At 39.4% G+C, this 16,853-nt stretch overlaps 1 protein-coding gene across 1 annotated transcript in view; it reads left to right on the top strand.

The window, feature by feature from the left end:
• LOC139744580 (uncharacterized) overlaps positions 1 to 15,710 on the top strand; it is a 48,295-nt gene extending 32,585 nt beyond the window's left edge. The window contains exons 27-30 of the mRNA XM_071655014.1: positions 2,121 to 2,271; positions 11,469 to 12,500; positions 13,940 to 14,101; positions 15,512 to 15,710. Coding sequence (XP_071511115.1) covers positions 2,121 to 2,271; positions 11,469 to 12,500; positions 13,940 to 14,101; positions 15,512 to 15,537 — 1,371 coding nt within the window. The 3' untranslated portion in view covers positions 15,538 to 15,710. The remainder of the gene's footprint in view (positions 1 to 2,120; positions 2,272 to 11,468; positions 12,501 to 13,939; positions 14,102 to 15,511) is intronic.
• Positions 15,711 to 16,853: the final 1,143 nt, after the last annotated feature.

The raw sequence follows: 16,853 nt of genomic DNA, 5'->3' as shown, positions 1-16,853 counted from the left end.
TCCGAGTGGCTGTTTGCCATGTAAGAATAATTTGAACTCAATGAGTTCATTTTGATTCATACAATGGTAAAAGTCTTCCGGGTAATAAATTGCAAAACCATCTGGGCAACAGGTTCTCACAACGCTCAGGGTTTAAAATGCCCCTATATGGATTCTTGAAAAACAGAACAAGCAGGGTAATGTTATCTTAAGTCGTTAGATAGATTATGTGCGATTATAAAATGGGTTCAAGAATATAGCCAATTGGAAGCGCTGAAATGAGTCACGTGTGCGTGCATTAATTTCTCACTAACAATGTTTACACTAGCAGTGCGCACTCAATCAGTTGTTACAAGTGCGTCGCGCGCTACTACACGCGCTGTCAATCCTGTAAACAACCTCTAGTTCGGGCTGCCGGCCGGCCTTTCTTGTGTGCATAACATGTGTGGCGTACGTATACTCTTAAGGGCTTTTTACACTTGTGTTTCTTAACCCCGGACTTTCTCTGACCCAGGACTATCGTTAGTCCCGTACCAATTTTTTCAGCTTTTTACACTCGCCAATTAGTCCCGTACTATCTCTTGTCCGGGGCTAAGGAGAAAACTGACCTTTTTACACTCGTATTTCTTAGCCCCGGACTTTCCAAACCACATGAATATTCATAATTACGCTGTGTACTGTACAAGTACACGCACGCACCGGCAGCACTTGATTACCTCGTTTCTGATTGGTCAGTGAGGGTCGGACTTCGTCTCCGTCGCTTAGCCCAGGATTATTTTTTCGTTCTGTTTACACTCACTTGCTTGGCACCGCAATTGCGGTGCTAGCACCGCAATTGCGGTGCTAACCCCTGCTATTTTGCAGGGCCAGATAGTACCGTACTATCGGTGGGGCTAGCCCACTTTGGCAAAAACGAGTGTAAACAGAAAGTGGGCTAAGGATAGTCCCGTACCAACGGTGGGGCTAAGGCCCCCCCTTAGCCCCACCGTTGGTCCGGGGCTAAGCAAAAATTTACAAGTGTAAAAAGCCCTTTAGTCTTATACGTACAGTACTTATATGTGCGGGATTTCCGAGTGCGACGTGCGTAAATGTTTAGGACGAACATCTTCGGACATCGATTCTTGAGCGAGTGCTACATGTAGCTGACTGGTATTGACCCACAAAGGTATTTACGTGAAAAATGCTGTTAGTTTTCGACCCATTTTATAAAACAAATGATGCACAGGATTATTTTGTATAGCACTACGATACGATAGCGGTTTTGTTGTATTCAGGAGCTTCTGTGTTTGTCACCTGTTCTGATAGGCACTTTTGTTTTTCATCCAGGTTTCTATCACATGCGTAGAATGGATGATTAGCATACAATTGTGATAAAAGCGGCAGCGCCCTCTTGAAGTGCCAGAATAGTCATCTCTGTTTACCGGTGACACGACATTTTGCTCCCGCGACAGTTTCTCCAGTCTTGTTTTCTTCAAGGACTTAGGGTTAGGCTGGGATTTAGGGTTAGGATTGTGATAGGGTTTTAGAGTTACTTTGATGTGAGGATTGGAATTAGGGTTCGATTTATGTTTGTGGGTAGATTTTATGTTTCGTGGGAGCAATTGTCGCAGGAGCAAATGTCATGGAACTCTACTTACCTAAGGGACTTACAGCCGCTAGCACATTAGGAAATGTCTGCAAAAAAAAAAAGAAGGTTTATTGCTAGACAACATTCTAATAATGTTTGTTGCATCCTAATGTCACGATAAACATCCATATATCACTGGTGTGTTCTCGTGTCATGATAAATCGCATCGGCTGTATTTTCAGATAGTTTCTTCCGATGTTTGATATTGATTTCATCTCCTGATGGAGAATGGGCCTACTACCTTCACATATTTTCTTTAATGATAAAGCTACCGCACAACAATTTTCAAAACTTTTCGAGGTATCTATACTTTCACTGTCATACTTTTTCAATTAGTATTCGTCTGTCCTTGAGCAGGTTGAGGTCTGTAAACATACTTCTATGTCCTTTGTATAATGATAGCATTGTATAGCTGATGTCAAACTTGTTATTGTTAGTCTCGTAGTATAGGAGTCTCGTCGCCTTTCTAAAAAACTGCAGATGATGTACAATTAATCTCCTGCCATGAATACAGATACCGGGCGGTGGTCTGATTTTGCGCAATCTTGAGCCCGAGGACGAAGGGAAATATACTTGTGTTCTGACAGACGTCGAAGGCACAGTGAGGGCTCGGGCGCACGCCTGGCTTTTTCTGGAAGCTCCACCAATCCTCGACATACCTAATCGTAAGACATCACTAAGCAACAAAGATTTAATGTACGATAATTTCAGGTTTGTAAATCATAGATTAAGAAGAGATGTGTAAGTTATCTGGACTTCAAGACTCTGGTGGACTTCTTTCATTTCCAGCTGTTGTGCTGAATTGTGCTTGTAACATGAAAAGCTCATACTGCATCAGAAGTCGTAACTATGTACCAAATAAAATAGGCTATCGATCACACAGTAGGCTAGACATGCCAAGAAAATGTAGTTGGCATTTTGATACACACTTAAAAAAAATGTACAAAAAAAAAATCTTGTCCACTTTCACGCGTTCATGCACATACAGACGCACGCACACATGCACACTTACGCATGCACAACGACAGCAGTTAAAATATTCCTGGGGTGGTATTCTGAGGTCGTAATTAAGTCTGTAATTAACTTCGTGATTAAGTCGTGAAGTTAATAGGCCCTTAATCATGGGCAAAATCGGTATTCTGAGGACGTAATTAAGGTATGATTAAGTCCCCTGTAATTATCTTAGGTCCCTCCCATCTAATTGTTATTCCATCCAATCAGACGCGTTGTTAGAAGCCAAAATGATGATTACACGCGCAAATATGCCCTCAATGCGCGCTCCTCCACGCCCCCTGTCATTACAACCCAAGAGCTCCGTGCGCACACTCCGGTATTTGATTACAACCCCTCACCTACGCACGCGAAGATCTCAACCTCTTTGCTCACATAAAATGACAAAATTCCTCGAAGATCGGCTATATTTCTTTTTTTCTCTGAATTCTACGGATACCATGATAACAAGATTCAACCGCTCCTCGGTTAAGGAAGACGGTAAGCATCGTTGTGGCAGAGAAAACACGATGTAATGCGTGATATCGGAGTAGTTAATGACACTCTTTGGTATCATTAAGTTTTCCATTAACTTTCATACTTAATTACACCCTCAGAATACCGATTCGTAATTAACTCTGTGATTAAGTCCTCTCAGAGGTGCACGCGCATTGATACGCGCAAACGCGTAGGTCCTTCCCGCCAAAACGCTTGTTGCTATGGTAGTTAATATACCCCCTACTTAATCATGCTCTCAGAATACCAATTCGGTAATTAAGTGCTAATCAGACACTTAATTAGCTCTCAGAATACGGCCCCTGGGGTGGTATTCTGAGGTCGTAATTAAGTCTGTAATTAACTTCGTGATTAAGTCATGAAGTTAATTACCCCTTAATCATGGGCAAAATCGGTATTCTGAGGACGTAATTAAGGTATGATTAAGTCCCCTGTGATTATCTTAGGTCCCTCCCATCTAATTGTTATTCCATCCAATCAGATGCGTTGTTAGAAGCCAAAATGATGATTACACGCGCAAATATGCCCTCAATGCGCGCTCCTCCACGCCCCCTGTAATTACAACCCAAGAGCTCCGTGCGCACACTCCGGTATTTGATTACAACCCCTCACCTACGCACGCGAAGATCAATTCCTCGAAGATCGGCTATATTTCTTTTTTTCTCTGAATTCTACGGATACCACGATAACAACATTCAACCGCTCCTCGGTTACCGAATACGGTAAGCATCGTTGTGGCAGAGAAAACACGATGTATTGCGTGATATCGGAGTAGTTAATGACACTCTTTGGTATCATTAAGTTTTCCATTAACTTTCATACTTAATTACACCCTCAGAATACCGATTCGTAATTAACTCTGTGATTAAGTCCTCTCAGAGGTGCACGCGCATTGATACGCGCAAACGCGTATGTCCTTCCCGCCAAAACGCTTGTTGCTATGGTAGTTAATATACCCCCTACTTAATCATGCTCTCAGAATACCAATTCGGTAATTAAGTGCTAATCAGACACTTAATTAGCTCTCAGAATACGGCCCCAGGTCATTAATCTTGGTGAAGGCCCTAGAAAACTACTGTGTCTACTGAAAGATGTCTACTTTCTTTTATCGAATTCATGAAATTCTCCCGTTGAGCTATTTTCATTGCAACTGATTGACAAATTGCCTTAAACCGACTGTTATAAGCACTGAATTGATCAGTGTTTTAGTAGTTCCCATGATAAGAAATCATGGGCTTACTCGAGCAGGATTCGACCCTACGACCCACTGATCTCCGGACAGGCGTCATCTCTACAAGACCACCGAACTTCCGATGTTGGTTCTAATCCTTATAGCATGCAGCGGGTACTGCGTAATTATTCAAATTCTTGACATTCTTCCAACACTTAATGTCGGGCGGAAGCTCGGTGGTCTAGTAGAGATGACGCCTGTCCGGAGATCAGGGGGTCGTAGATTCGAATCCTGCTCGACTAGGTACGGCCATGATTTTTTATCATGGCTACTACTAAAACACTGATCAATTCAGCGCTTTTTTTTTTTTTTTTCAAATGATAGAATTTATTGATTTCTCGAAGCAACATAATTTTACAGAGGATAAATGAATTACAAAGTTATTACTTCAACACAAAAACATTTCTTTGATACAAACAATTTAAACACATATCTGTGTTTTTTATACTTTTTTTCAAATATTTAAATATCTTCTTACTAAAAAACATACTATAAAGGGTCGTACATGCGAGAATGCGAAAATTGGATAAAATAACTTTTGGCAGTCCGAAAGCCCGCCCAGGCCCGCCCGACATGGCGACGACGAGTGCACATTGAATAACTTCCACAGGACCATTGCAATTGACTACACACAGCCCCGACGCCGTACACAAGTGTAACACTTGAGCACAGCGACAGGGCCGCGCACAGCCACATTGCAATGTACAGCTAATAAAAGGAAATTCGTAAATACTAATAGGCCCCATGGACAGAAAATCTAGAAATTAGCAAACAACATTCACCCGCCGTCCCCACGCTCAGGCAGGCCCCCAGCGGACTTCCGGCAAGCCATTGGAACGCCAAGGATGCACCCTGCCCGAAAGTATGTACAGTGTATACATTTACATTACACACGCCACACCCAGGTAGGCTCCTAGAAAGCCACCGGGTTGCCACGAACATACCCTGCCCGAAAGCATGCATAAATTAACTTACATCATAACAACGTTAAAAGAAACTCGCGGGTACATAGACCTTTAAACTATTTTCATGCATACCTCCCCGGCAAAGGTTGCTCCAGGCAACCCGTAAACACGTCAATATCCACCTGACGTTGCAACAACTAAATGTATGCAAGGTGGATTCCAAGTATGGAATTATTTTCTACAAACAAAATCGAATGTTACCAGTTTCCGAGAGAAAATACCTCCATATATTTGACTACGAACCAAATGAAAGTGTTGCATCAGCCCCATCCTTGAATCATCAAGAAACATGAAATACACGATATTAACGAAACAACATCAGACAGTTCAAATAAGTTGAACATGTCTCCATTTATCTAAAAACACAGTGATTTTACCTTGTTTTAGATATATAATTTCTTCAATTTCATAATAATGTTTCAAAGCTCTTTGAAATAACGCCAAAGATAATGTACCGTTCTTACATCTTGTGGCGAATATGTAATATTTGGCATATAAAAAAACAGAATTCAATGTAGTGAAAGGACCATTTAAGATTCCAAATATGAAATCGTTAAATGTGAGAATAACTTCGTCTTTCAAAACTTGTCTTTGGAACTCTCTCAAAAAACGTTGAGTATAAGGGCACTCCCAGAACAAATGTGTAATTGTCTCGGTTGTATCTAAACAAAAGGTACATAAATCAGAATCTGACAAACCAATTTGTTTTAGCAGTTTATTCACCCCGAGGATGTTGTGTAGAATCTTGAACTGAAAATAACGCAATTTTGTCGACAATGAACTTTTAAAAGGAATGAGATAGATTTTTTTCCAGTCAGTGACTGGTTCTATCAAAATTGAATTCCATTTTTCTTGTGATTTTGGAACTTCACGAAAATTATCTACGCATTTTCTATGAATAAATCTACATACTTTAGGAGCTTTCTTAATTTCAAGAATCAGTTCTTCTTGATAATTTTTATCTTGAGTTTGAGGTTTTTTAACAAGATTTTTCCAGTTAAGAGGAATTGCAGATATGATGGAAAAAAAATCCAAAAAATTGCATTGAATTTCATATTTATTTCTAAATTGTGAAAATGAAAGAAAATTACCCTGTTCATTCAAAATATGATAAATTCTCATAATACCTTTATTTATCCAATTATGCTTAATAACAACTTTTCCATTAATTCTAATGCAAGAATTATTCCATATAACCTGATTATGAATATATCTGTCAGGAGGGTTCTGAGAAAAAACTAAATTACTCCAGCAGACAAGAATTTCTCGTATGAATATATTTCCGACCTGATTAATCATATCCTTGCAATCAAGATTACAAATCCAAAATAAGTCTCCACCGAGATCTTTCATTGACAAGTCAAAAAAGCATTTCCAGCTACCCCTACTATCAGGGTTTAAAAAGCGTTTTACCCATGCGGTTTTAAGACCAACAATCATTGACTGAATGTGTATCATTCGTAGTCCTCCCTCACTATAATCTCCAATAATAATTTTACGTTTAATCTTATCTGGCTTCTTGCTCCATATAAATGAATATATAACAGACTCAATTTCTTTTATGAAATCATCTGGAGGCTTTGGAAGAACAGAGAATAAAAATACTAATTGAGATATACCGAGAGATTTAACAAGAGTAATCTTACCTATTGGGGTTAAATTTCTAGGAGCCCAAACTCTAAAAATTCTTTTCAGTAATTCCATTTTAGGCTTAAAATTGAGTTCAAATAAGTCATTTGGGTTTGTAGTAAAACGTATACCCAAAAGGCGATAAGGCCCTGGTGAATATGTGAAACCCAAAAAGGATACATCTGGAGGATGGGCTTTGTAATATCCTAAAGCAATAACATCTGATTTGTTGCGGTTAATACACAAGCCAGAATATATTTTCAGTTGATTTATAATATACATAATTCTGGCAAGAGAGTTTGTGTCTTCAACATAAAATGTTGTATCATCAGCATACATACTTATCTTTATTTCAACATCATTGATTATAATCCCTTTAACGTTATCATCTCTTTTAATCCATATACTCATTATTTCATTGCAGATTATAAACAGTAACGGGCTAAGGGGGCATCCTTGGCGCACACCTCGCGTAAGATTAAAGAACTCAGAGGCATGACCATTATTTACAACACAAGAATGAATATCAGTATACAAAATTTGCACCCAGGAGATCAAATCATCTCCAAAGTTAAAGTATCTTAAAGCTTGAAACATATATGACCATTCCAGTTTATCGAATGCCTTTTCTATATCTGCTAACAGCATAAAACCAGTAGCTTCACAGTCAATCATGTCTAATGCCAGTCTAATATTTTCACCAATGAATCGCCCCTTCATAAAACCGGTTTGATCACAACTTATTATATCAGACAACACTTTCTTTAACCTTTGGGCAAGACATTTTGCCAAAAGCTTGTAATCAGTATTCAGAATAGATATGGGCCGCCAATTCTTCAAAAAAAGTAAATCCTGATTTTTTTTTTTGGAATAAGGCTAATGATTGCTCTCCTTTGGTCCACGGATAATTTGCCTGAAGTGAAAGAGAAATTGAAACTATTAAGTAACATTTCTCCAAGATCTGTAAAAAAGAATTTGTAAAATTCACACGGGAATCCGTCAGTTCCTGGAGTTTTATTATTCTTCATAGTTTTAAGACTGTGTAGACATTCATTGAGTGTGATCAAACCTTCACATTTTTCTTTTAAATTTTCAGACAATTTAATTTCCTGAGTGTCTCTAGGTAACAAATGTTCAAACTCTACAGTAGGAGGATTACACGACGTGTAAATCACCTTATAATAATCTTTGACAGTGTTTAAAATATCTTTTGTCGATGAAACAAGTTCACCATTATCATTGTAAAGTTTGGTAATAAGTTTTTGTCTCTGATTCCTTTTCTCCAAATTCAAAAAATATCGAGTGTTCTTTTCACCATTCTCGACCCAGTTTGCTCTCGATCTAATAATGACACCCTGAGTTTTCTTTTCATACAAAACATTTAAATCATCTCTGTAACATTTTATCTGTTGGGCCAGAGAATAACAAGGATTTAGAACATAATCAGATTCTAAATTACCTATTTTCTCAAGCAAATCATTTTCATATTTCTTATTCTGTTTTGCTTTCTTAATAGAGTATCTAAGAGTCAAAGATCTCATTTGACATTTCAAAAAATCCCAAAAAGTAGTTGGGTCTAAAATTTCAAAATATAAAGTTTTAATTTCTTTAATACAATTACGAATCTGTTCAACATATGTTTCATCTTGTAAAAGAGATGTATTAAATTTCCAAAAACCACGTCCTCTGATTTCATTTACTACAGAAAAATTAAGGGATATTGCTGAATGATCTGTTTTAAAACCAGGAGAGATCTCACATTTGTCAACTTGAACAACTAAATTACATGATATAAGAAAAAAATCTAAACGACAAAAGATATTTCTCGAATGCCAAGTATATGTACGAGTTTTAGGATTTCTAAATCTCCATACATCAATAAGATTATATTCATCCATTATTTCATTTATACAAGCAACACTATTATAATGAGCAATTGCTCTGCCTCCTTTCTTATCTAGGTTAACATCTAAAACACAATTGAAATCACCTCCCCAAACAATTGACTCACAGTCAAATTCAGACAGTTTCTCCAAAACATCAAAAAAGAACAAAGAGTCATCAATATTTGGACCGTAAACGTTGACAAGCGTAATTTTTTGATTATCAAGCGAAGCGTCCAAAATAAGAAGTCTTCCATTATTATCACAATAATGTTTATTAATTGTAACCAGCGAGGCGTCTTTAAACAATATACAAACACCTCTACTGTTTGAGGCACCATGAGAAAAATAAATTACACCATGTCCCCAATCTTTCGCCCATATACTTTCATCTTGAGGGGAGGAATGAGATTCTTGAATGAAAAAAATATTTGCGTTTTTACTACGTAACCAGTTAAACATTTCTAAGCGTTTAACTCTGTCACGAAGACCTCTGACGTTCAATGAATATATACCAAATGCATTCATAGATAACAGTAGGTTCTTTTACTCAAAAAAACACGACCTCATTAAAAACAGACTTTGTAAGTTAACTGATCCCGAAACACTTCTAATACAATAGTATGAGAGCTTGGTACCACACACATCAACTTGCATTGAAAATGTAGAGATAATACGACATATGTATTTGTTCTTTCCTCTATCCCTTTTAACATGAAAATACAAAATCAGGCTTGCTTCGAGAAAAAACAAAAAACATTTCCAAAACATGGCTGCTATGACAAACACGAATCAGACTCCGATTCCGAGAGCCGCACTGCTAAGCACGACTCCTACAAGAAAACATATAAAAAGCCGTTTAGAGCAAAAAACAATTTCGGCATAGGAACTGAAACAGTATCACATATTGACTCGCGTGAATATGGAGCTGCTGTTTAGGTGCTTAGAATATGGCAGAACATAAGGATGTAAATGCACGACTACAAACTCACAGTGCGGTAAGCCGATCTTGGCCGTAGCTGCCGTGTCTAGGACTGAAATAGTAACGAACGAAACCCCGAGCGACCGGCGTGAGGATTCACAGACAAAATACCCAGCTAGCGGCTGCAAATGAAATGAATGATAGTCACAGTGCGATGTGCCGGTCCTTTGGCCGTAGTTGAGTGTCCAAAGACTGATATAGCGACGTTTTTTACACCGAGCGACCGGGCAAAAGGATCCAAAAACGAATGATACCCAGCTACAGTGGCTGCGGATGAAATAAACAGTGGTCACGATACGATTTACCGCTCCCTTCGCCGTACCTGCGTCTTCGAAACTGATGTAACGACGTTCTTACCACCGAGCGACCGGGCACAACGATGCATAGACGAATGATACCCAGCTAGCGGCTGCAAATGAAATTAACACAGGCGATATATCGGTCCTTTGGCTTTAAGTGCATATCCGAAGGCTGATATGGCGCCCATCCCGCCATCTCCTAAAGATTAAGAGTTAAGTAATAGCGACTTACTAGTAATTTCAACCTGTGGACACAACTACTCAGGGTGGGTATGAACCATGGCAGTGACAATACGGGTGAGGGGCGGAGGGGTGTCATCGCTGTGCGAGTAGGTCATTGTAGGGCTGTGTGCGGGATCAATATGCGGTGAACGGCCTTCACTGACTCGGTTCCCGGAGCTACTGGCCGAGGAGAAGCGCGTAGTGCGATGGGGAGTGTCATCCCGAGTGTCAAGCGGGTGGATGGTTGTATTGCCCGGGCCAGTAGCGGCTGCGTAAAAAGCGGCAGGAATGCCACGCCCATCCCGCCATCTCCCAGCGGAAAAGTGATAGCGTATTCCCGCCTGAAAGGCTTGCTGTACCTCTTTCTTCCACTTTCTCTTCTCTTCTCGGTCTTTCTTCGTTAAGTCATCTATTATGTAGAATTTCTCCTTCTCTAACTTAGCTCTCTGTTGGGAAACGATGTACCGCTTGTCCTGGTAGGAGAGCATCTTCACAAGAAGATGACGTGGGAGGTTCTTCAGCTGAGGTCCATCTCGGTGGGCACGCTCAATTTTCGGGTCGACCAGTCCAAACAAATCTTTGAGCAAATTTGTAGCTACTTGCATGGGGTTTTCATTCGGCAGTTGTGGTACTCCGACAATTCGAAAGTTGTTGCGGCGAGAAAAACGTTCCAGTTTGTTCTCTGCGAATTCGATCTGTTGAACACGCTGTTCAAAAGATTGCATGCGACTGTCCAAATTGCTTACTTTTCTCTCCAGTGGCTCAACTTTCTGTTCTAATACAGTAGTGCGTCTACTCTGAAATTCTAGAGCCTCCTCAAAACCCGTAAGCATTTCACGAATATCTGAAATGCCCTTCCTGACAAAACTTTCGAACTCCGAGGCTGCTTGCTCAGTCTGGGTCTCCATAGCCCTTAACTTGCGGGACGCTGGCCGGGTCTCTTGTGTCATGTTCCCGCTTCTCAGCTCATACGGCATTGTTCAAAATTGTCCAGTCTACAGCGTGCTACAGCGTGCTCTCGGAAAAAAACACGTCTGTTCTACTCGAGCGCCATGCGTCCTTCTCAGCGCTTCAGCGCTTTTTTACGTCGATGTAGCAAGGGCAATTTGTCAATCTGTCGATTTTTTTTTTAATCTGTCCCACAGTCTGCGGAACGATTACGGTTCAGAATGACCCGGCAACCGTGACCATTGAGCCAGTCGTGACGGAAGGAGAGTTGATCTCTGATGTTAGCTCTGATTGGGGGTTGAGTTTGGAAGGATGGAGTGATTTTGATGAGGGGAACAACGCTAGGATCATCGGAGGAGGTCCTGTGGAGGAAGGGACGGCTCCCTACATGGTTCGCTTATACAGTACCACTGACAGAAGGACATTCTGTGGCGGAACACTTCTCGATCAGCAGTGGGTGTTGACAGCTGCACACTGTGTCCCGTACAGATCTGACCACATTGTACTTTACTTCGGTGATCATGACACCCACTCTCGTAGCAGTCACGAGTTCACAAGAGATATAGCAGAAATAATCAAACATCCTCGCTACAGGAAGAGCCGTTTGATCAACGATATCGCTCTGATCCGTCTACGGCAACCCCTGAGGGAATTCACAGATTACGTGAGGCCTATTTGTCTATTACCTTCAGGCTTTTCACGTCGCCTTCTGGCTAGAGCCTCTGTCGGTCGTGTCACAGGCTGGGGAAGTCAAGTTGCTGGAGGGGCGCCCTCTACCGAACTCAGAGAAATAAATGTTCCAGTGGTATCACGAGCACAGTGCCAAGTGCTTGCTACAAAACCCAACCTGTTCTGTGCAGGTGCACCTAATGAGGATTCCTGTGAAGGCGATAGTGGCGGTCCTTTTGCAGTCAAGTATAGAGGGCGCTGGTATCAACTGGGAATTGTTACTGGGGGTACTTCAGAGCAGTGTGCGGCTCAAGGCGAGTACGGCTACTACACCAGCATCGCTCCTTACCGAGACTGGCTACAGTCCTACAATGTGACCCTCGCTGCTCCTCAAGTCCTTCAAGACCTCTTTGCGGGAAGTACCAGCGACACTAGCGTGGAACTTGCCTTCATCAGAACATCCGGGAATGTGACGATAGCTGAGGGTAGTCCGCTGGATCTCGAGTGCGTCCCAAACCGAGATGATGCTTCTGTGGAGTGGTACGTCGATGACGTGAGAGGTGAGAGCCACTGCAGATGATGAATCTGTTTTTAATTCTTTGTGACACGTTTTAAAGGAGTGCATATTTCGCTGAGACATTGCAAGTATACACAAAAACAAATGCTAGATAGACAAGGCAAACTATAAAAAAGTAATTCATGGGTCGACATTATAATGTTTTTGAACTTTGGCAGATGACATTTTTCTCTGCGCCACCATTGAATACAAGTTACAGTGTCTTCATGATGTCATGTCAACAAAGATGATGCTGACTTTTGGCTAACAGTGTTATTTTTTACTCTACCATAACTTCGGTTAGGAGTGCCCTGTGTGATACAATAATTGGGTAAGGATTAAACAAAATATGCATGATGTTTCGAATATCCTGATGGAAAGATAGGGATGTCAGTTCAAGGTCAACGGGCTATTGCATTTTTTTATACATGACGTAAAAAAGTTACATGTTACCCCTATGCCAATATCCAGTATGATATGATCAAGGAAAGTATGTTGAAAATATAAATATGAAAATATGGTAGAATATCATTTGGATTAAGAGATGAATGGTCAATTCTCTTAGTTAAAGATCACGATAAGTAAATTACGGTAATGTAAATCGCGAGGACACGGACTGCATGCTGGGTGGATTGCTTATTATACTGGTGTATAGTCTTCATAATCTTTCACTGCGTTGCGCTGGCTCAATATAAGAGCGTTGTCTCACCTCCAATCAGTGATAGAACATTAATTTCATCAATCGATTAGCAGCAAGCTCAATTGAAATGTTTGTCGAATTATATCCACTAATGGTATTTGGAGTTGATCAGCAACTCGTGGGTGTGGAGAAACTGACTTGAGAGCTTTATCCAAATGGTATTCGTTTTCTGCCTCTGTAGACAGTTTGTTTCACTCACCTGGATTTGGTTGTTTTATATATCATATACATATATTGCCAACAAAACTTGCGCGAGAGACGTGGCTGTGATATTGAGTAACACCCCTTTAATTAAGCTTTCGGGCTAATTGCCCTTCTTCAGAATCTACAATAACAATATATAACAACAAATAAACAAAATCAACCTCGGTGTAAAATCATACTAAACTTAACTAACGTTCGATATATTTTATACATTAAAAGTATACTAAACATAACAATGAATACAAAACGTACAAAATTACGCCATAAATAACATATTTTTAACAAATACCAAATAGAACGAACATAATATTACTGAATACAATCACGGAACGGAACTTACTCTGTTACTGCTGGGTACGGTCTTATAATATGTTGTATGTGTAAAGATGTGAATAGGGGTCCATTGCTGTCACTATACATAGCAGAGAGAAATGTTGGATTTCCAGATAACAGACCGTCATGCAAAATATCGTCACATCATAACCTAGCTAGCACTTATACTAGTATTCGCTTTTCCATATTTCACTTTGTGTATGCAGTAAACTCAGCTACAAGGGTGGACCCAGGAGTGCGAATAGACGCCACGGGGTTGATATTTCGCTTCGCCGAGGTCAGGCAGGATTATGAGAGGACTTACACGTGTGTGGCACGTGTCAGCGAAGTTGATGGGGATCAAGTCATCAGTGCCCGGATGTACTTGGGTAAGTTGCTTAGAGTAGTAGTACTATGATATTATATACGTAAGTTGGCCCTTCACAAATAAAAGATTCTACCTGACACCCCCCCCCCCATATATATACATAATGTATTATCTCAACTTCAAAGGCATATAACAGAGAGATTTTTTTTTTTTTTTTGGGGGGGGGGTTCGGAGTTGGTGCTCTCTAAAATACGTTTGTGTGTGTGTTTATGTGTGTTTGTGTGTAGGACTGTCATCCAGTAAAAATAAGTGAATGCCAGTCAAACGTTATCTGTTGGCTTTCGATGGGTGTAACTGAAAAAGCAACAACAACAACAAATTGATTCAAATTCATGAAATTCTTCAATCGAGGTGTTTTCATCGCAACTGATTGACAAATTGCCCTACATCGACGTAAATAAGCACTGAATTGATCAGTGTTTTTTAGCAGTAGCCATGATAAAAAATCATGGGCGTACATACTCGAGCAGGATTCGAACCTACGACATCCTGATCACCGGACAGGCGTCATCTCCACCAGACCACCGAGCTTTCGCCCGACAGCGAGTGTTAGTTCTACTTCAGTGCTTATTTACGTCGATGTAGGGCAATTTGTCAATCAGTTGCAATGAAAACACTTCGACGGAATAATTTCATGAATTTAGATAATTACGCAGTACCTGCTGCATGCTATAAGGATTAGAACCAACACTTGCTGATGAGGATGATGATTATGATAATGATGATGATAATAATATTAATAATACGTATCATTATTATTATTATTAGTAGTAGTATACTTATACATAAAAGTTCAGAGTTCAAATTTATTTTCATAATAAATCAGAAAATTCAATACAATGTATAAGCAGTGTAATTACAAAACGTAGATCAACAAAATGTATGTGATAATGAGTAACAAAATGAAGAAAACAATTGTATCTTTTTGACATATACATATGCATAGTACAAATTAGGTAAGGATGAGAATGGAAATGGAGGGTACCACTAAAAAGCATAACTTGTACGATATGGGACCCTCAGAAAATGCATAAGAGAACGAATAATGAATTCATGAGCTACAAACAGATATAAAACAAAATCAAAGGAACCATCTTTTGTATGTATCAGTATCTTTTGATAAGATGTCATAATAATTAATAGCAATCCATATAATTTTTTCACATCTGTTATTTGGATTAATGGTGAAACCTGGTTGCATAATATTGTCTATTCACTTTTATTAACCCTCGTAGTATGCTGATAAGTAGATTCCGCAACCACAGTGTGTCCCAACCTTGGATGAATGTCTTTTGTGATTTATTTTGAGTTTGTCTTGATAATGTTCATAATCGTTCCAATCACTTGTAATCCTTTCATGATAAATGATTGTAAATGGTTTTCTAATTCTTTTCTCCTCAATTTCTGTCAGCTGTGACCCCGATGCCAGGACCGTAGTGCTACCCATTGTCTTCTTCGCATTTCGAGACAACAGTGATGACGTGGCAAATGCCATCTCACAGAATGTGTCACACAATGTGTCACGTGTCAGAAAATATCGGTCATTAAGAGACCATAATATCATCCCCATTACTGCTGGTAGAATTCGCGCTATTTCTTCATACGCATATGATAGGGGAAACTTATATATATATATATATATATATATATATATATATAAGTTTCCCCTATCTTATGCGTATATATATATATATATATATATGAAGGCGCTATACATTTCGACTATCGTATCACTAGTAATTGTTCAGGCAGTCTTCTCTACTGTTCGACATTTTGATAGTTATAACTGGTGTTGTGTCAAATCCCCACGGCATACTGAATTGATGAAATGACGAAAAGATACAGATCAGATTCAGAAATGGGAAAAGTTTGAATATCATGAAACAAATAAGTTTTAAACTCATTCCTTAACGACTCTGTCGATTATGAATTTCTTATGTAAGTAAATAACAATGAATTCCACGGTAAAAGACGAACACCTCTCTAAGGCCTCCAAGACTTGTAACATGCAGGGACCACAATAAACTAGTCTGCTCATCGAAGTGATTGAAATGGGTTGTACACCGGTACATGTGTATCATGTTTACTCATGAAGATTTTATATACAGAGGTGCAGAACTTTGTAAACATTGGGAAATAGAAGGTAAAGTGTACGAATTTAATGCGCTGTTCTATTGATACCCATAGTAATGACTTCAAAATAGGAGTACTGCGGGTGTATTTCTTCGTGACAGTATAAATAATCTGTGTTGCTGCATTTTTTTTTCATTTTTTGAACTGAACCAATTTTATTGCGCCAAATTTGTGAACGTATATGAAGGCCCTATTGTTCGTATGTTTGTTAATAGACTGCTTCACGTCTTTCACCGAGTCAGAGACTTTCACACATACAGAATGTTCAATTGAGACACAATGCATTCCGATAAAGTTCCAGGACAAACTTCATGTATAATTATGTTTGAAACATTATTGATCATTATTTGTTTTCTCAGCCTACAGAGGTGTTTACAATGTACCCACATTATCTTCGTGTAGATTGTCCTTGGTTACATCACTAATTAAACAATCATCCACTTTTTGTAGCAGTCTCATTTGATTGTTGATCACAACGGGCTAGATGAAACAACTTTCAATCCCAGTCATGATATTGTTGCTATGTGTTTCGATGAATTATGTAATCTTATTTTACTCGTGACCTTGTGATACAGATACGTGTATACCAATTTTGGGGCTTCCGAGCATCGCTCTTCTTA

The sequence above is a fragment of the Diadema antillarum genome, unplaced genomic scaffold (assembly GCF_040938485.1).
Source record: "Diadema antillarum isolate AM-2024a unplaced genomic scaffold, OU_Dant_1.0 seq00001189_RagTag, whole genome shotgun sequence".
Taxonomy (NCBI): domain Eukaryota; kingdom Metazoa; phylum Echinodermata; class Echinoidea; order Diadematoida; family Diadematidae; genus Diadema; species Diadema antillarum.
Note: the sequence above shows the minus strand (reverse complement) of the source record. Positions and strands in the feature narration are given on the sequence as shown.